The sequence below is a fragment of the Leuresthes tenuis genome, unplaced genomic scaffold (genome assembly GCF_036924035.1).
Source record: "Leuresthes tenuis unplaced genomic scaffold, fLeuTen1.0.hap1 SCAF_6, whole genome shotgun sequence".
Classification (NCBI taxonomy): Eukaryota; Metazoa; Chordata; class Actinopteri; order Atheriniformes; family Atherinopsidae; genus Leuresthes; species Leuresthes tenuis.
Window position 1 is genome coordinate 1,506,418 of NW_027325360.1, and position 20,324 is coordinate 1,526,741.

Here is a 20,324-nt window from a genome sequence, read left to right on the forward strand (position 1 = left end):
CCCAAAGGTCATAGACTGGCTCTAAGTTGGGTCATGGCAAGTGTTGTGAGGATCAGATGTAAGGAAAAAGCCCAAAGACAATAGAAATCTGGGCCGTGTTTGGTAGATATGTGGCGGAGTTTAGACAGAGTCAAGGCCAAATGTAGGCCGTGTTTCAGCCAAACAATCTTTACGATCCGGGGGCACAAAAATCAGACTGAAACTTAATAAATAAATAAATAATGAGCACCAGTTCGTAGTATAAAGTTATTTTGTTATTCAAACTGCAAAACTTCAGGAACAGTTTCTGTCAGCAACACAATAACCCGGTGAATTCTTTATCGGTACATGAAAATACTACATTTAAAAGGCTAATTTGGATGGTCTCCTTCACGTTTCTGCGCCTCTTCTCCACTCAGTGGCAGTAGAAACCTCCAAGTCTCGCGATGTTACGTCTGTTCTCGGAGAAGAGGAAGAATCGCGGAAGAGGGGCACGGTTTCCCAACGGCTCAGCAGGCTAACCAGCTAACAGCAATAACTATCGGCTTAACCAGCTGTTAAACAAGTTTGCAAGTTTGGACAGACCGTCAGACTGAAGGTAAAACAACATAATTTACCGCACAGCATCTCTATCTAGTATTTTATTTAGCAGTTTTTGTTGCGAGGTTAGAGAAGAGCGGCTTCCTGCTGTTAGCAAGGCGGAGACAGCAGCTGTTAGCCGGTTAGCTCCAGCGCTAAGCTAACAGGAGTATTTCAGGTTTCCTCGGTAAAGGAAGTCAGCTGATCCGGTTCACTACTTCTGCTAAACACGACTACTTTCCCTCGGCATGACTGTCATGGTGCTGTGTGCTAAAGCTCAGTTCCGAGCTCAGCCCAGCTCCGTGTTAGCCGGTCAGCTGCCTGCTTTGTGTCAGACGGTTCGGGTTAAGGTGCCGTGGGACGGACCGTCACACAGGGTGTGGACTCAGACTGTTTCCCTGTTTGTCTCCTCCACAGAATCACGATGACAGCCGCACCTTACAACTACTCCTACATCTTCAAGTACATCATCATCGGTGAGTTTATTGATCACACACCAGGCTGGGGCAGAACTAACCGAACTTTCTTATGTTCCGTGGTGCAGTTTACGGAACTTTACCTGAGTACAGGAGCTTTTCAAGCTCCGCATAACAAAGTGCTCCTCCTATAAGGAAATAACCAAACAGAAATTCCTGACGAATAGGAACCAATCACAAAACCAGATACAGGACAGTGACACGCCCTGAGCTGAGAGAAACAGCTGCCTGAGAGGTCCAAAGGTTCTGATGGTACCAGAACACCCTGAGCTGAGAGAAACAGCTGCCTGAGAGGTCCAGAGGTTCTGATGGTACCAGCTGAGCTGAGAGAAACAGCTGCCTGAGAGGTCCAGAGGTTCTGATGGTACCAGAACACCCTGAACTGGCCTGATGGACTGTCACCTGCTTTCTGCTCCGGGTCAGTACCGCTGGGCTTCAGTCAGTGTGAAGCATCATGGGAAACCAGAACTGAGGCAGGTCCAGAGCCACCGACCGCCAACACAACTGGACCAACAGGGAGCCAAGGAGCCGATCCATGGTTCCTGCCCCAGTTCAGGAAATCAGCCCAAAAAAAACTCCATTATTTTGTTTCTTTCTTTAAAAAAAAAAAAAACTGCAAAGAAATGATTAAAAATTTCAGCAATAAACTCATCAAATAAAAGTGAGTCTCAGGAGGAGGTTCTAAGTTCACCGATTTTCCCTTTAAGTTTAAGGAGTTTAAACCTTTAAATGAATGTAAAGCGTCCCACGATGGTGGAATGAGCTACCGAGCGCTACCAGAACAGGGGCGTCCCTGTCTATCTTCAAGAAGCTCCTGAAAACCCAGCTCTTCAGAGAGCATCTCCTATCCCAGCACTTACCTTGTACTTCCCTCCCCCCTCTATCTCTGCTCTTTATCTTTCTGCACTTCCTTCTATGCCTGCACCCTATCTCTACTCTGTCCCCTCTGACAGAGTCGGACTCCTGGGTTCCTTCTATGGAGCTTATTGTTAGCTTTTTATAAAGCTGTTATATCTTCATTTGTAAGTCACTTTGGATAAAAGCGTCTGATAAAAACAGAAACAAAAAAAGATGGAAATTTATGTGAAAATGATTTCTGTGCGAGATTCAATTGTTATAATCGTTATAAGTTCACACTTTCTTGTTCCTGGTTAAAGATAAGAGGCTTTATTTTGTACTTTTTTATACTAAATGACCAAGAAACGACTGAGTTAAAGTCTCTTTGGATAAAAGCGTCTGATAAATACAGAAACAGAAACTCTATGCTTGACCGAATAGTTCATAACACATTTTCTGCAGTTATTTCAGTTTTACTCTGACTTTAAGGTCAATATTGAGAATCCTGGCACCCAAAAGAAAAGTAGGACCCGAAAATTAGCCAAAATTCTACAAGAAAAGGTCACATTTTGTCTAAAAATGGATTTGTCAACCAACATTTCACAATGATGTGGTTGATGATGCGCCTTTGTGACAACATCTGCACTTAAATGAACCAAATAACTGCTAAAAGGTGAATAATAAAGTCTTTCTGCACTTCCTTCTATGCCTGCACCCTATCTCTACTCTGTCACCTCTGACAGAGTCGGACTCCTGGGTTCCTTCTATGGAGCTTATTGTTAGCTTTTTATAAAGCTGTTATATCTTCATTTGGATAAAAGCGTCTGATAAATACAGAAACATCTGTATGTGCTTTGCCGGGTTTCTGATGCTCTGATGCCAGGAAACACAGAAGAAGAAGAAGTCAGCATCAACTGTTTACCTTCTGTAGCTCCGGTTTCTGTGGCTCTGACTGGGATTTTAGGTTAAAAACATGGATTTCTCAGATGTTGGAAAAGCTGTGAATCGATTTCATGACTTTTATAAGTCTGTTATAGCGGAGCCAATCGGAGCAGAGCTCGCCGCTCTCTTCGGGTTTCTGTGAATATTGTGTTTGTGCAGGTTGGACTGTGCACGGTTTCCCTGAACCAATGGATCTCAGTTTCCTGTGAGACGCTTCAGTGGTTCTTCTGTGACAAAAACACGAGCATGTGGCTCATTTCAGCCGGAGCTGTGACGGAAACAGGACAAAACACACTCTGATTTTAACTTTTAACTTTGTTTTTGGTGCTTCAGAATCAAGAGGAAGCAGGAGGAGTGAGTGCTGCTGATCTCAGATCTGTAAATCTGAGGAATGAGACCTCTCACAGCTCATTGGAATAATATAATAATGGAATAATAATAATAATAACCAGAGGAAATGCTGCCCCAGGTCAGAGGCCAAGGAAACCACCCAAAACCTTTCAGGCTGAGTTCATCCGTCACATTTTCAACAACAGCAGGGAGGACCCAGGAGGGCTCCGTTCTGACAGGAAAACACAAAAAGACAGACTTTAATTCACCAAAATGCACCTTGATAAGCCCCAAAGTTTCTGGGAGAAAGTCCTTCGGAAGACAAAACTGGAGCTTTGGCTGGTCCCAAAGAACAAGACTCCTCATGTGAAACATGGAGGGAGCCGCTTACCTGCACCCGGCAGAGGGAACCAACGAAGTCTGCAGGCTACGGAGGCGTCCTGGGGCGTCCTGGGGGCGTCCTGGAGCGTCCTGGGGCATCCTGGAGGCGTCCTGGAGCATCCTGGGGCATCCTGGAGGCGTCCTGGGGCGTCCTGGGGGCGTCCTGGAGCGTCCTGGGGCATCCTGGAGGCGTCCTGGAGCATCCTGGGGCATCCTGGAGGCGTCCTGGGGCGTCCTGGGGGCGTCCTGGAGCGTCCTGGGGCATCCTGGAGGCGTCCTGGAGCATCCTGGGGCATCCTGGAGGCGTCCTGGAGCATCCTGGAGGCGTCCTGGAGCATCCTGGAGTGTCCTGGAGCATCCTGGAGGCGTCCTGGGGCATCCTGGAGTGTCCTGGGTCATCCTGGAGTGTCCTGGGGCATCCTGGAGGCGTCCTGGGGCATCCTGGAGTGTCCTGGGGCATCCTGGAGGCGTCCTGGGGCATCCTGGAGCATCCTGGAGGCGTCCTGGAGCGTCCTGGGGCATCCTGGAGTGTCCTGGGGCATCCTGGAGTGTCCTGGGGCATCCTGGAGTGTCCTGGGGCATCCTGGAGTGTCCTGGGGCATCCTGGAGTGTCCTGGGGCATCCTGGAGCGTCCTGGGGCATCCTGGGGCATCCTGGAGCATCCTGGAGGCGTCCTGGGGCATCCTGGAGCATCCTGGGGCATCCTGGAGGCGTCCTGGAGCATCCTGGAGGCGTCCTGGAGCGTCCTGGGGCATCCTGGAGCATCCTGGAGGCGTCCTGGAGCGTCCTGGGGCATCCTGGAGCGTCCTGGGGCATCCTGGAGCGTCCTGGAGTGTCCTGGGGCATCCTGGAGCGTCCTGGAGGCGTCCTGGGGCGTCCTGGAGCGTCCTGGGGCATCCTGGAGCGTCCTGGGGCATCCTGGAGTGTCCTGGGGCATCCTGGAGGCGTCCTGGGGCATCCTGGAGTGTCCTGGGGCATCCTGGAGTGTCCTGGGGCATCCTGGAGGCGTCCTGGGGGCGTCCTGGAGGCGTCCTGGGGGCGTCCTGGAGGCGTCCTGGAGCGTCCTGGAGGCGTCCTGGAGCGTCCTGGGGCATCCTGGAGCGTCCTGGGGCATCCTGGAGCGTCCTGGAGTGTCCTGGGGCATCCTGGAGCGTCCTGGAGGCGTCCTGGGGCGTCCTGGAGCGTCCTGGGGCATCCTGGAGCGTCCTGGGGCATCCTGGAGTGTCCTGGGGCATCCTGGAGGCGTCCTGGGGCATCCTGGAGTGTCCTGGGGCATCCTGGAGTGTCCTGGGGCATCCTGGAGGCGTCCTGGGGGCGTCCTGGAGGCGTCCTGGGGGCGTCCTGGAGGCGTCCTGGAGCGTCCTGGAGGCGTCCTGGAGCGTCCTGGAGCGTCCTGGAGCATCCTGGAGCATCCTGGAGGCGTCCTGGGGCATCCTGGAGCATCCTGGAGCATCCTGGAGGCGTCCTGGAGTGTCCTGGGGCATCCTGGAGCGTCCTAAATGGCCCTTCATGAGCCCACATCAATGGAAAGACGGCAGCAGTTTGTTATAACGGCCATTTTGAATAGTTTAACTGTTAAATATTCGGCTGAATCAGGAATCAAAAAGTCTGATTTTTACAGAGCAGGAGGTAAATGTTGGTATTTAACGCTGCTTTAACTCCCTGTGAACACAGTGAAGGTGGATTTCTGCTGAATAATGAGTTCTTTTCCTCACTAAGAAGCAGGAGTCCTTCGGCAGCCTACAGAAAGCTCACCTGTGTCTCTGTCTGCAGGTGATATGGGCGTCGGGAAGTCCTGCCTGCTGCACCAGTTCACCGAGAAGAAATGTGAGTCTTTAGGCTCAGAGCTGCAGGGAATTTACTCTGGAAGCAAAACTGTAGCTTTGTCTGTTGCTTTATTGGTTCAATAATCACCTGAAAGACTAAACGCTTCCTGCATCTTTCTGTCCTTCCCTCCTGGCCTCTGTTTGCAGTCATGGCCGACTGTCCTCACACCATCGGGGTGGAGTTTGGGACCAGGATCATGGAGGTCCACGGCCAGAAGGTGAAGCTGCAGATCTGGGACACGGCTGGACAGGAGCGGTTCAGGGCCGTCACCAGGTCCTACTACAGGGGGGCCGCCGGGGCCCTCATGGTCTATGACATCACCAGGTACTGACGCTTAAAGCAGCCTTTTATGGTTTAGCTTTAAGCTAACGAAGAAACTCTGAAGCATCCTTTACTGTGGTTTATTACGGCTGCTTCCTGTGATGTAATGAAACCGGTTTAAACCTGCCAATCAGGACAACTCTGAGATGAGATCTCACCTTTTGTGTTCAGGAGAAGCACCTACAACCACCTGAGCAGCTGGCTAACGGACGCCAGGAACCTGACCAACCCCAACACGGTGAGTGCTGTTCCAGCTGGAGGCAAACTGAGTCACATTTTACCTGAGAAACGCTCTGTGGTTCAAAGACATAGGTCTGAATCTGCTTTCCTTAAAGCTCTGTTACCTGAGCGCCATCGGGTCGGATTAACGGCTAAATTACAGTAAAACTGAGTTATTCAGCTCATGTCGACGCCTTAATCTGAGAAGTGACAAAACTACGCTAACAAGAAGCTTCCAGAAGCTTGTTGAACAGCTTAAAATGAGACGATAATCTGCAGGACTGTGAGACACGGCTCATTACACTTGGTTTAAATGAATCTAAAAGGAAAACAGACTCCCCGGCTCACCCGTTATTCCCGTGGAACTCTCCGGTACTTTCCATTTCGGTGCTTGTTGTTTGTCTGTCATCACTTCAGACATAAAACCACAAACTCAGAGCGGCTATATGAGCGCCATCGGGTCGGATTAACGGCTAAATTACAGTAAAACTGAGTTATTCAGCTCATGGAGACGCCTTAATCGGACTAAAATCAGATCGGATCGGATTAAGACCTGAGATAACTGGATCCAAACGTGCACTAAACGTGCACGGAGGCGACAGCGGATCGGATCGAGCGTTCTGCTCCAGATCTTTTCACAAGATGTGAAGTTCTCCTTAAATCCATCCAGCAAACATGCATCAACCTGATGAAAAGTTAAGTTTAAAGCAGTAAACTTTTAGGTAACATATTTCATCTTAAGTTAATACAACAGTAACAGATGTGAGAAAACTATTTATTTATTTGGAACTTTTACTGCCTCAGTTACCTGCAGGAAATCAGGTCGGATTAAAGGCTAAATTACAATAAAACTGAGTTATTCAGCTCATGTAACAAGCTTAATCTGACAAGGGATCGGATCGGATCGGGTTTGAATCGAATTGCGATCAAATTAAGACCCGAGATCCTGGATCCAAAGTAGACGACAGCGGATCGGATCGAGCTCCAGATTTTTCCCCGGGGTCATCCCCCTGAAGTGGAAGGAGACGATATTCCTGCCGTCAGAAAGAAAGAAACAACATGATGGAGAATTTTACACTGATCAAAGTAGAATAACAGCTGATTTCAGGAAACCAGAGGATCTGTTCAAGCAGGTCCATTGCTTTAGACTAAAATATAAGTATGGATGGAGGTTTCAGTGTATGACTTAACTGTGGCTACGGTTTACCTTAACCAGGTATTCCCTCGCAAAATGTTACATTTAATTTAGAACAATCTTTTATAGGTGACAGATATGATGAAGAAATACATACATATACATATATTTTGATCAAATAGTACAGCCACAGACTGTATTTATGTAATTACAGTCGGATTAATGGCTAAATCATAATATAATTGAGTTATTCAGCTCATGTAACAAGCTTAATCCGACAAGAAAACGGATGGGATCGGGTTACTTTTGATTGAATTAAGACCCGAGATCCTGGATCCAAAGTAGACGACAGCGGATCGGATCGAGCGTTCTGCTCCAGTTTTTCACAAGATGTGAAGTTCTCCTTAAATCCATCCAGCAAACATGCATCAACCTGATGAAAAGTTAACTTTAAAGCAGTAAACTTTTAGGTAACATATTTAATCTTAAGTTATCTTAAGTTAATACAACAGTAACAGATGTGAGAAAACTATTTATTTATTTGGAACTTTTACTGCCTCAGTTACCTGCAGGAAATCAGGTCGGATTAAAGGCTAAATTACAATAAGACTGAGTTATTCAGCTCATGTAACAAGCTTAATCTGACTAAAGATCGGATCGGGTTTGAATCGAATTGCGATCGAATTAAGACCCGAGATCCTGGATCCAAAGTAGACGACAGTGGATCGGATCGAGCTCCAGATTTTTCCCCGCGATCGTCACCCGGAAGTGGAAGTAGACGATATTCCTGTCGTCAGAAAGAAAGAAACAAGCGATGGAGAATTTTACACTGATCAAAGTAGAATAACAGCTGATTTCAGGAAACCAGAGGATCTATTCAAGCAGGTCCATTGCTTTAGACTAAAATATAAGTATGGATGGAGGTTTCAGTGTATGACTAAACTGTGGCTACGGTTTACCTTAACCAGGTATTCCCTCGCAAAATGTTAGATTTTATTTAGAACAATCTTTTATGGGTGACAGATATGATGAAGAAATACATACATATATTTGTTTCGATCAAATAGTACAGCCACATGGTATTTATGCAATTACAGTTGGATTAATGGCTAAATCATAATAAAATGGAGTTATTCAGCTCATGTAACAAGCTTAATCCGACAAGAAAACGGATCGGATCGGGTTACTTTTGATTGGATTAAGACCAGAGATAACTCGATCCAAACGACAGCGGATCGGATCGAGCGTTCTGCGCCACATTTTTCCCGCGATCGTCCCCCTGAGGTGGAAGGAGACGATATTCCTGTCGTCAGAAAGAAAGAAACAACTCGATGGAGAATGCGCCGTTGTGCATCGTCTGTGCCATAACCAGCTCATCACAGATGGAGAGGGACGCAGCTTCATCTCGCTCTGCGTTCGCCATCTTTCTGAATGCCTGAGTTTGTTGTTGTTGGAGGTGAAGACGTCAACAGGAAGTGGCTCTATTAGCGATAGCTGAAATGGGGACAGCGCCACCTATGGTACCGGGGTATGACATGCTTTGTGCCAGTGATTCCATTCATTCACCGCCATATATCCAAGGATAATTACCCTCAGATAAGGAGCAGAACCCAACTGTAGCTGTAATCCAGTTAATCTCATCATGTAGACCCTCTGACTGAGTCATGAACATCTGTTGTGCTTCAGTTTATCAAATTAATATTTAAAACTCAGCTGTTTTAGATAAATTGATGCTTTCTGTGAGAGACTCTGACTTCATCCGAGTCAAACTTGACTTTCTTTGTCTTGATAAGAAAGTTATTTAGAAGTTTTTCGAGCTAAAGACGGGCTTCTGGTGAATTAACTAACTAACACTAATTAATTACATGAAATTAGTCTTTTTTTAATCTAATTTTAAGGTTTAATATGTTAAGCGGAACAGTCCGACATTGACTTCATTCAGTTTTTAGTCGCCATATTTAGATGTTTTCAACACAATCATCTTAAACGCAGAACATTTGGCCTTAAATTTAACTCGAATTTCTGCCTCTAAGCTTTTCACAGCAACCAGACGCGTTTCCAAACTGAAAAATATCCACCGATCAATATTTTTCAGAGGAGTTTTGGTTCATCTGAAGGCTGAACGCTTTAAGAGCCAGTAGCTGTGTTTCTAACTGAAACGAAGCTTTAAAAATGAGTTTATTAGCTGAAATTATTGTTTAATGATGCACTTCTACCATCTTTGCCATGAATCCAAGGATAATTCCCCTCAGATAAGGAGCAGAACCCAACTGTAGCTGTAATCCAGCTGATCTCGGCATGTTTCTGCTGCAGGTGATCATTCTGATCGGAAACAAGGCTGACCTGGAGGCTCAGAGAGACGTGACGTACGAGGAGGCTAAACAGTTTGCTGAGGAGAACGGTGAGAGGAAACGTCTGATTAAATGTGTCAGAAGTGCGGCGCCAGGCTGACGGTTTGTGTCTTTACTTCCTGTCTGTGAGCAGGTTTGCTGTTTCTGGAAGCCAGCGCCAAGACGTAAGTACTGTGCTCATCTCAGCTCATCGGGGGGGAGTGTTAGCTTTAATGTGTTCTTTCTGCATCTCTTTCTGCATCTGGCCTCCTGCAGAGGGGAAAATGTGGAGGAGGCCTTCCTGGAGGCAGCAAAGAGAATCTACCAGAACATCCAAGATGGCAGCCTGGACCTGAACGCGGCAGAATCCGGAGTCCAGCACAAACCGTCGGCGTCGCAGGGAGGCCGCCTCAACGCTGACAGCCAGCCGGCCAAAGAGGGCTGCAGCTGTTAACCCCGGACAGGAACCACAGATGGACCGAGACGGACCACCTTCACCGAGCTAAGCTGGATCACATCCAACACAGTCCAGACACCCAGATCATCCAATCAAGCGTTTACCACCTTAACGGCATCAGAACCTGCTCAAAATATAACTCAAACGTAGAGTCGTCCACTCCTGGGCCGGAGAACACAACTGTCCAGCCATCAGACCCATAACTAACCCGCCTGCATCCGATCTGAACCAATCTGAACCAATCTGACCCCAGAACAGGTCCAACGAGCTCGGCCAACTCTTCCAATTTGGGCAAAATATGAAACGATGAGACACGAATGAAGAAGTTCTACAAACCTCACATTCAGGTCCAATGAAAGCGAGACCAGCTCAGATCTGGAAGCTGATTGGACCGCAGTGAGAGTAGCTTCGGTTCAGAGCTTTTCTCAGCCTGATTTAGGAGAAGCTGCTCCACTTTTTCCACTTTTATCCCAAATCTAAAACCAATCTGGACGTTTCCTGCAGCTTTTACTGCTATAAATCCAGATAATTTACACGATGTGGACATTTAAAACTACCTTCATGTCTGCTGCGCCCTAATAAATCTCATTCCTTATCGTTCAGTCTTTAGAAACTTTCTTCAGTGATCATAAAAACTCGTTTTCTGCTCCTCGTCCAGAAGTATTCAAACCGATTTGGGCCCAAACGCGCTGCTCTTCCAGGCTCCTGCTGATGATTTATTTAGACTTAAGTGCAGTTCTGCTGCCATGGAAACGGTTGGTCCACTCTTGGTACCACCTGAGCGCTGAAAGGTGTTCGGAACAACTCATTCGTGCTCCCTGGTTGCTGCTGAAGGCTCAGGGACGTCAGTGTGGTGTTAGCTTCACTACTGTAGCATTTTCCAGCTTTTTCTTTGGGTTTTTTGGCCATGCGCCTCCATCCGGGTCCGAATGTGTTCGTTTTGTCGCGCTTTAGCGGCTAAAAAGTAGCAGCTGATTGTTCAAAGTGAGGCTTGAGAGAGTTTAGTGCATCCGAAAGATGAAAACCTTCCAAAGATGGAGCCAGAGCTCCAGCTGGAGCTGAAGATGCTTCTGGTACACTAAGGTCAGGTGTCTTTAAATTAAAGCTGACTGGCTTCGCTTTAGAAGAACAGTTACTGACATCTGGTGGTCAGGCAGGAGTTGGCAGCCATCCATCCGTGATCTGGCATCTTATTCCATCCATATCTGTGGGCTGTTCGCTGGAGACTTTCATCCTTTTCTGGTGATTTCCACCTGGAAAAAGACGGCGTTCATTCCTGTTTTCTGCTGTCATCTGTCCTCAGTTTGCTTCTTTGAGGTCGATTCACGAGCCGTCGCCTCTTCTTCTTCTTCTTCTACCGGCCCCTGAGCAGCATTCTTCTTCTGTTGTGCCTTCATGGTGGTCGATGGCTGCTTGAGATGCCATCAGAGCGGGAGCAGATCCCCGGAGTGTCGGTTTGACTCCAGGCAGAAACATCTGAAACAGTTTGGATCAGCGGTACAAAGCAGCGTTTCTGCTTCAGCTTTATTCTGTGGTTCTTTTAAATGAGGGCAGGTAGACCCTCCTCGGGTCAAACCTAAACTAACGGAGCCAGAATCTATCATTCTAAGACGGGTATTGATCTCTCTGTGGAGCGAGGAAGCAGCCAATCACAAGTTCAGGATTAATATTTGACTAAATTCTTCTGTTTTTCCCTTTTTAACCAGATCCAAGCTCACAGTCGCCCTTGTTTTCCTTCTGCTGGTTAAATCCATCGTAAAGGAGAAGAATTAATGCCTGTTTGGCTTTCTTTTCAACGCTAAGATGGAGATATTCTTTATTTTAAAGAGTGACTCTGGTTTCTGGAGCAGAACGGACACTACAGTGAATAGAATCTGGAGCCGTCCAAAAGTGCTTTAAAGCTGTTTCTGCTGGCACCAAATTTCATGAGAATGTAATCCCAGCACTACATGGGCCGGTTCTGTTGGGCCGACTGGTTCTGATGCAGATGTAGCTCCTTTAACGCTGCTAATATTCCACTTTTTAAATGTTTTACGGGGAGTTTTGTCTCTTTAAGGTAAAGAAGAACCAAACCGATTTAAGAAATGCATCTTTTGCACCCGATTCTTCTTCTTCTTCTTCTTCTCTGTAATCCGTCACATTTACACTAAATGAACCTTCTGTAGCCCTGCTTGAACACCAGGAAGACGGACGGGCTTTTGGCCTCCTTCTGGGCTCGATCTGGCGCTCCTCAGGTTCTGCTCTGAGGCCACATATCCAGTAAAAAGCGTCTCGAACAACCTCAGAATCTGCTTTGTGAGACTGATCGGTGTCTGTCCTCTGATTGGTGGACAGCGGCGCTCTTTAACTGCTCGGATCATTAACTTCCTCCGTTTCTTTGTAAAAACACAGAAAGAATCGACTCTTTCACAGCCCGACCGCTGACGGTCTGAAGGACCAAAGAGTCGGAGAGGTCAGCTCCTGCATTCCTTCCAGCTCTGCTGGGGCCGTCGCCTTAAGCTTCGCTCACCAAGGGAAAACAAAAGCATGTGATTCACACAAATGTTCCTTGGCTAGTTAAATGTGGAGTTGCTGCCTTCTCCCCGGGATGAACGGTGAGAGGAGCACCGACGCCACTCTGAGATACGGAGCGTTTCCTTTAAATCCAGTTTAATCCCTGCTCGCCGGCTGTAACATGCTCTGTTTTTCTCTACTTTACGCTAAAGCTTCAAGCTTTTTAAGATTCTTTGACTATTTATATTATGAAACTGTAATGATTTTCTTCAGCTGAAACTTTCATTGTACAACCATGAGAACTCAGTTATTTGTAAATAAAGTATATATACTGTACTACTTTGGTTCTGCATCAAGTTTGTTTGAAGAAAGCCTGGATTTAGTCTTAAAGCTTCTGTGAAATCTCTTCTTCCTGTTCCTGGGAGCAGATATCAGGGCAGATCAAACGTAAACTGAATGTAAAACATGCAGCTGCTCTTATAATAACCATCATTAGCTTTCAACTTGGACTGTTTAAGGTATATTCTAACTAAAAAAAAGACAGATTAATATCATAGTTCATTAACCCTTTGAAATATGCAGCTTGTTGCAACAAACAATTATTTAACTGTGCAGCAAACACACAAAAATAAATACTTATGGTTTTTTTTAGGTTTTTCTTCATTTGTCTCTGGCATCAATATATATATCAGCATATATATATATACATTCATTATAAACTAATATAGCTGCATTTAAATTAAATGAGGCACCTGAAACTCAGGAATTATTCAAATATAACACCAACATGTTCTGTTTGGACTCAGTCAGGACATTTGCTTGCTGAGGTGTGCTTGTAGCTTTGTAACAAAGCCGTTCATTGAAGATAAAGTACTTTTTTAGCTTTAGAAAACATTAGCGTTCCTATTCAAACTCATCACTGTTATAACGTTACAGAAAACACATGAAATATCTATGCTAAAGCTAATCCAACCGTCATCACTAATGTTAACGTTTACAGCTATCAGTATGAGTACGTAGCAAGCTAACTCTCTGTTTACGCTAATGTTAGCAGCTAACTAGCCAGTTAGCTTACCAAGATGAGGGTCCCTCTTCACAATCAGCCACAGCAACATGCTTCCTGTTCAGGGGCTCGTCGTTGTGCTGCTGTGGAAGGAAAGTTCTGCCTGACAGATAAAGCATCGCACTAATTTGTCTTCAGTTTTCTTAAAATGCTCCCACACCTTTGAGCCATGATACCAGAGCCCGTCTGGTTTAACTTCCTGTGACATCACGGCTGAGCCCCGGTAACCACGACAACGCATGTGTGTCGCGGACAGAAAGACAGAGCAGCAGCTTTAAGAGAAAAACAAAGTTTGAAAAACAAACAAAAAAAACAACGCATCGACTCTTAAATTAGTCGTCGATGGATTTAATTCGACTAATCATGGCAGCCCTAGTCCTTCCTGCTCCTGGGAGCAGATATCAGGGCGTCTGAGGTCACCAGCAGGTGTAAAACACAACCCTGGTGTTTATTTAGTTCCCTTTGTGTGATACGTCACTCCTTAAGTTGACTCCGCCTCCTCTGCTAAGCCCCGCCCCCTCACATTACATTATCGGCATGTTTCTGATAAAGATGTAGGTCTCCAGGTGCAACTGTTTAATGAGATTAATATATCCAGAAAGTTTAAACGCAGTAATTAACGGTTCACATGCATTACTACGAGTTATACTGTGCACATCTCCGGCTTGGTCCATCACTGCTGATGAGAAAGCATTGTTTGCTAGCATCTGCTGCTAACTTACAGCTAACAGCTAGCTCACAGCTAACTGCTAGCTTACAGCTAACTGCTAACTCACAGCTAACTGTTTCCCTCTGGGATCATCTCCATGAGACCTCAGATAAATTCTTCTGTATTTTACATCTTTTCCTGTGATTCTACATTTGCTGCCAGACTAGTTTTTTTTTTATTTTTAAGTTACCAGAAAACAGCTTTTAAATGAAAAAGTATTTTTTATTTGTGACATAAAACATGGATTTATTAATCTCATTCCTTTGTGTTGACGCAGTTTCATCAGAGCAGAAACAGACTTAAAGTCACTTTGGGTGGTGCATCATGGAGCTGGTTCCAGTTTGAACTGGTTCTCATTCTTCTGCGGCTGATCTTCCAGAACCAGAAGGTTCTGTGAGGTTCTGCCTGATGGCGCCAAGAGGTTCTAACTCAAGATTTCAGTTCAGATATTACACTGAAAAGTGTTGTTTTTGGACTTTTGGGAACCGAAGGGTGGAGCTTCGCTGCTGCTCGTCCTCAGCAGCGCCGTGGACAGCGCGTTGCCACGGTAACGCAGTGGGAGGGGACAGTCCTGGTTTGACTGACAGCTGTTGGGTCACTGCGTGGTTCTGCTTTTGGAGGCGGGCTCGGTCTCGTACTCGATCTCGACAAACGCTCGCTTCTTCTTCGCCACCGAGCCGTTGGCCGGAGATTTGCCTTTCGACCTCGAGGCCTTCGTCTCCGTCTCCATCTCCTCCTCCTCGCTGGACTCGTCCGGTTCCTCTTCATCGCTGCTCGTCTTCAGCTTGTTCATGTCCTGAGAGGAAAAACGTTATTTCTTCCAGTCATTCTAATTATTATTTAAATATTAATCGGTATGAGCTTCTCAGCTCGTTTGGTCAACAACACGATTAAAAAAAGGCAAGAAAGCAGAAAATTCAACCACCAAATCTACCGATTAACAGCTCCAAGGCTGCCGCCATGCAGTGATGTCATCAGTGATGTCATCACATGTAAATCAGGCGACTGAATTAACTCCCTTCGGTATTTTCCCCTTTTACAGTTTCACTTTTCCTCGGATGGTTTTTAATCTGCAGCCTGTTGGAAGCTGGAAGTTAAAATGTGGTTTTCTTTAGAAAAGGTTTAAGTCTGTTAACGGGTTGGCGTCTCTTTAGCCTCCCGGGCTCAACGCCGCCGTCTCAGAAGGTCGCTGAGGTCAGGTTCACTGCGAGGACCTCATTCACACTTTTCAGAACCCGTTTCAAAGCTAATTTTTCATGTTTTTATACCAAAAAAAGCAGCGAATTACTGAAAATACTTAAGATGTGTGGAAAAGTGAAGCAGCTGCAGGTCTACGGCGTTTATTTTCTGCTGTTTTTAATCATTTCAGCTGCAAAGAACAAATAAAACCGACTGGATTTGACATCGTTTCTATGATCTGTGCTCGTTTGTTGACCAATCAGAGTAAAGTCCGATTAAACTGGTGTTTTATGAGCGTTGGAGCCGCTCTTTGGGCTCTTTGACCGGTCGGTTCTGTCCAGTTAAACCACAGAAACGAAGACGTTTCCCTCCACATGGACCTGGAGGCGTTTGCTTTGTCTGTAAATCTGCTTCCTGTCTGATTTACCTCAAAGTCGCTCAGGTCGCTCTCTTCCACCTCTTCTTCTGCGACGAACTCTCGCCGCCCGGCGTCCTGCACAAACACAGATGCTGTCAGAATCAAACGTGCACACAGTGGAAGAGTCACAGCGGCGTCCTTCGTCACCTCGTCCTCCTCCTCTTCCTCCTCAGACTCAGACTCGCTCTCCTCGTCCTGCTTCTCCAGCGCTCTGTCGAAGGCGTGGACGGGGAAGTTGTAGATGTCTCCGTACTGAAAGCAGAACAAATCGAATGAGCCCAACACGCCGCTGGAATAAAACTCAGGCAGCAGGCGAGCGTCCTACCGTTCCCTGCTTCAGGCGCTCCAGCAGCTCCTTCTCGATGGCGTTTTCCAGCTGAGCGGCGATCAGAGCTTTCTCCTGCAAACAACAGCAGCAACAGTCAGAACTCCTTCACAGCCGCTGTGGCAGCCTTCAGCCTGCAGGAACCACAGCCTGCAGGAAGCACAGCCTGCAGCCTGCAGGAACCACAGCCTGCAGGAAGCACAGCCAGCAGCCTGCAGGAAGCACAGCCAGCAGCCTGCAGGAACCACAGCCTGCAGCCTTCAGCTGGAAGCCTTCAGCCTTCAGCCGTCAGCCGTCAGCCGTCAGCCTTCAGCCTTCAGCCGTCAGCCGTCAGCCTGCAGCCTACAGCCTGCAGCTGGAAGCCTTCAGCCTGCAGCCTTCAGCCTACAGCTGGAAGCCTGCAGCCGGAAGCCTGCAGCCTTCAGCCTGCAGCCTTCAGCCTGCAGCCTTCAGCCTGCAGCCTTCAGCCTGCAGCCTTCAGCCTGCAGCCTTCAGCCTGCAGCCTTCAGCCTGCAGCCTTCAGCCTGCAGCCTTCAGCCTGCAGCCTTCAGCCTGCAGCCTTCAGCCTGCAGCCTTCAGCCTGCAGGAAGCACAGCCTGCAGCCTTCAGCCTACAGCTGGAAGCCTTCAGCCTGCAGCCTTCAGCCTTCAGCCTGCAGGAAGCTCAGCCTTCAGCCTGCAGGAAGCACAGCCTGCAGCCTTCAGCCTGCAGCCTTCAGCCTACAGCTGGAAGCACAGCTCACCTCTTTCCTCTTCTCTCTGCTCTCCACCTTCCTGCTGAGAGGAACCAACTTCCTCCTGGAAAACAACGACACAAAGGTCAAACCGGACCGAGGAGGCAGGAGCACAAACCTCTGCTGTGTCTGCAGCTCTCACCGTCTCTTCAGCACCAGTTTGCGCATGCGGATCAGGTACTGCGTGATCTTGGTGAAGCGTTGTTTGCATTTGTGTCGAATGAATCGAGGCCAGTAGATCAAGTTCTCGTCAATCTGTTCCAGAGCTTTCTCGTAGTTCTTACTGAGCTTCACCTGCACACAAACCAGCACTTTAACGGGAGGAAAAGCTTCGACATCGTGCTTTAAAATGACAGAAAAACATTTAAAATGACAGAAAAACATTTAAAATGACAGGAAAAAACCTTTAAAATGACAGGAAAAAACCTTTAAAATGACAGGAAAAAACCTTTAAAATGACAGGAAAAAACCTTTAAAATGACAGAAAAAACCTTTAAAATGACAGAAAAAACCTTTAGAATGACAGAAAAAACCTTTAGAATGACAGAAAAACATTTAAAATGACAGAAAAACATTTAAAATGACAGAAAAACATTTAAAATGACAGGAAAAAACCTTTAAAATGACAGGAAAAAACCTTTAAAATGACAGGAAAAAACCTTTAAAATGACAGGAAAAAACCTTTAAAATGACAGAAAAAACCTTTAGAATGACAGAAAAAAACATTTAAAATTAACCTTCAAAATGACAGAAAAACATTTAAAATTAACCTTTAAAATGACAGAAAAACATTTAAAATTAACCTTTAAAATGACAGAAAAACATTTAAAATTAACCTTTAAAATGACAGAAAAATATGTAAAATGACAGAAAAATATGTAAAATTACAGAAAAACATTTAAAATGACATGAAAATATCAGTAAGACATTAAATTAAATAAATCCCAACAGCAACACAGAGTACATTTCAGAAAAAAAAACCATCTAATGTTCTTACTTTAGCATTAAAGGATCCAGAGTTTAGTTTTCTGACTCCGAATATCTACGGGCTGCTGCTGCAGAGTGAAATAAACCATGACAGCTCACCTTCTCCCACATCCTGGCTGGGAAAGCCGCCCTCTCAATCACCTTCATGTAGAGGAAACACTGGCCTGAAAAATAAGAGATGGACATCAAAGCCACTCTGGCCTGAAACATTAAAGCCACTCTGGCCTGAAACATTAAAGCCACTCTGGCCTGAAACATTAAAGCCACTCTGGCCTGAAACATCAAAGCCACTCTGGCCTGAAACATCAAAGCCACTCTGGCCTGAAACATTAAAGCCACTCTGGCCTGAAACATTAAAGCCACTCTGGCCTGAAACATCAAAGCCACTCTGGCCTGAAACATTAAAGCCACTCTGGCCTGAAACATTAAAGCCACTCTGGCCTGAAACATTAAAGCCACTCTGGCCTGAAACATCAAAGCCACTCTGGCCTGAAACATTAAAGCCACTCTGGCCTGAAACATTAAAGCCACTCTGGCCTGAAACATCAAAGCCACTCTGGCCTGAAACATCAAAGCCACTCTGGCCTGAAACATTAAAGCCACTCTGGCCTGAAACATTAAAGCCACTCTGGCCTGAAACATTAAAGCCACTCTGGCCTGAAACATTAAAGCCACTCTGGCCTGAAACATCAAAGCCACTCTGGCCTGAAACATCAAAGCCACTCTGGCCTGAAACATTAAAGCCACTCTGGCCTGAAACATCAAAGCCACTCTGGCCTGAAACATTAAAGCCACTCTGGCCTGAAACATTAAAGCCACTCTGGCCTGAAACATCAAAGCCACTCTGGCCTGAAACATCAAAGCCACTCTGGCCTGAAACATCAAAGCCACTCTGGCCTGAAACATCAAAGCCACTCTGGCCTCAGGATGGCGGAGGCGGCCTCACCTTTCTCCTCCCTGATGGTGGCGTACTGACTGTTGGACAGAGGACACGCCGAGCGGTTACACAACCCCGTGATGTTGTACTCATTTCTGCAGAAGTTCTGACTCTTCGTCCTGGACAGAAAAGATGAAGAAATCCAGTTAGTTTTGGTTTGTTCCTAAGCAACCTGTGAGCCATAAAATAAGCTTTAAAACCTGAAACATTCGGTTAGATTTAAGCTTTTAAGTGTTTTCTGTGAAATTTATCACCACAACAGAATCTAATCCAACAGAAACGGGTCGGAACCTCCCGCCGTTAAAGTACCGAAGCAAACGATCAGTTAGTTAATCGAGTATTCAATCGATTTATTCCATCAATTCATCGGATAAGAAACCAGTTAAAACCATTAGATGCAGAAAAAGGTTGATGAAAATAAGACAAAGTTCAGTTTCAGACTTACTTGACTTTGAAAGAACAGAACTGTTTGTTTCCTATAATGTCCCAGATGACCTGCAGGAAGCAGAATTTACACGTTACAGAGGAAGACTGCAACAGCAAACCAACAGTAATCATCACACACAACCCAAAGGTGTTGCATTAATTCTTTAATACAACCATCTGATTTAAGGGCCATTTTTAACATTTATCTTTAAAGGTTTGGAGGATTTTCAGGAAACACGGCTGCCCACAGCCGTATGAAACAGACATTTTCTCTTTTTTAAACGTATATTTTACGTTACAGACACTTTTAAATAAAAAAGGTCTGAGAAACTTTTAAGCTGGAAAGTCATTTAAAAGTAACACTTCTGTTAGAACCGTTTACAGTCTCCTGTCTAATAAGCAAATCTAAAAAACAAATGTAAATAAATCAGAGCTAATAACAATGATTGATGGGCAGTAATTAATCCCGAAATGAAGTTCAAACAGTCCTCTAACAGTCCGAGCTTTGTCCCGTGTTCCAACTATTGTTTACATCTGCGTTGAGTTCATTTAACCCCAAATAATACAATTTTTCAATGAAATTTGGTGACATGTGACTAAGTAAGCAGAGTGTAGCTAGCTTGACGAAACTCACGCGCTGTTTCAAAACGAATCATCTTTCCATACATAATAATTGAATGTAACCAGATTAACTTACCAGTTAACGGTTTTGGTTATCAAACAGACAAACTAATAGACTAAAACTCACAGTTTAACCTGTTAGCGGCGCGTTAGCTAACGTTAGCATGGGGACGGAGCAGTTAGGAGAATTTATCGGACTCACGTCATCGTGTTGCATTTTTAGATTCTCTCGCAGCTGCTCGCAGCTTCACTGCAGGGTCCGCCGGCTGTGTCAAGATATAGTTAACAAGTAAACTTAAAGATGAACGAGTTGTTTCAGTCTGCGGAGCCACATGGACGGTCAGGGAGACACCATCTTTGTTTAGGTGGAACTCTCGTTCAAGATCTGAGGTTCGCGAGATGAAGTATCGCGATACTTGTCAAGCATCGTCACAATGTTGTGCTTTTTCTGTCATTTTGGGCTCGAGGGTAAAAGTAAGATGCACAAAATTAAATTCAGATTAATTACACTGATTCAAATTAAGTTAGAAATTAAATTACATTTTTTTAAATACCATTAATTCATGTTTTACATTGAACTGTGATTTTTAACCTCTTATTTATAGTTTTATCTGAAGGTT

The 20,324-nt window shown here is 45.7% G+C and overlaps 2 protein-coding genes across 3 annotated transcripts; one reads left to right on the plus strand and one right to left on the minus strand.

The window, feature by feature from the left end:
* Nucleotides 1-447: 447 nt before the first annotated feature.
* On the plus strand, nucleotides 448-12,642 carry LOC140309337 (ras-related protein Rab-14-like). Of its 2 annotated transcripts, none has more exons than XM_072387165.1 (8): nucleotides 448-577; nucleotides 976-1,034; nucleotides 5,298-5,351; nucleotides 5,498-5,675; nucleotides 5,844-5,910; nucleotides 9,340-9,427; nucleotides 9,511-9,541; nucleotides 9,633-12,642. In XM_072387165.1, exons 2-8 carry the CDS (start codon nucleotides 983-985, stop codon nucleotides 9,808-9,810), a joined length of 648 nt encoding a protein of 215 aa, XP_072243266.1. In that variant the 5' UTR covers nucleotides 448-577; nucleotides 976-982; the 3' UTR covers nucleotides 9,811-12,642. The 2 variants fall into 2 exon arrangements, with proteins under 2 accessions (XP_072243266.1, XP_072243267.1); XM_072387166.1 differs by having other exon boundaries at nucleotides 448-552.
* Nucleotides 12,643-14,312: 1,670 nt separating this feature from the next.
* Nucleotides 14,313-19,949, minus strand: mak16 (MAK16 homolog (S. cerevisiae)). The gene is made up of 10 exons (XM_072387167.1): nucleotides 19,907-19,949; nucleotides 19,103-19,152; nucleotides 18,667-18,776; nucleotides 17,820-17,884; nucleotides 16,876-17,027; nucleotides 16,743-16,797; nucleotides 16,001-16,075; nucleotides 15,823-15,927; nucleotides 15,685-15,750; nucleotides 14,313-14,874 (listed from the first exon to the last, which is right to left on the minus strand). The coding sequence occupies exons 1-10, from the start codon at nucleotides 19,919-19,921 to the stop codon at nucleotides 14,674-14,676; spliced, it is 894 nt and encodes a 297-aa protein (XP_072243268.1). The 5' UTR covers nucleotides 19,922-19,949; the 3' UTR covers nucleotides 14,313-14,673.
* Nucleotides 19,950-20,324: the final 375 nt, after the last annotated feature.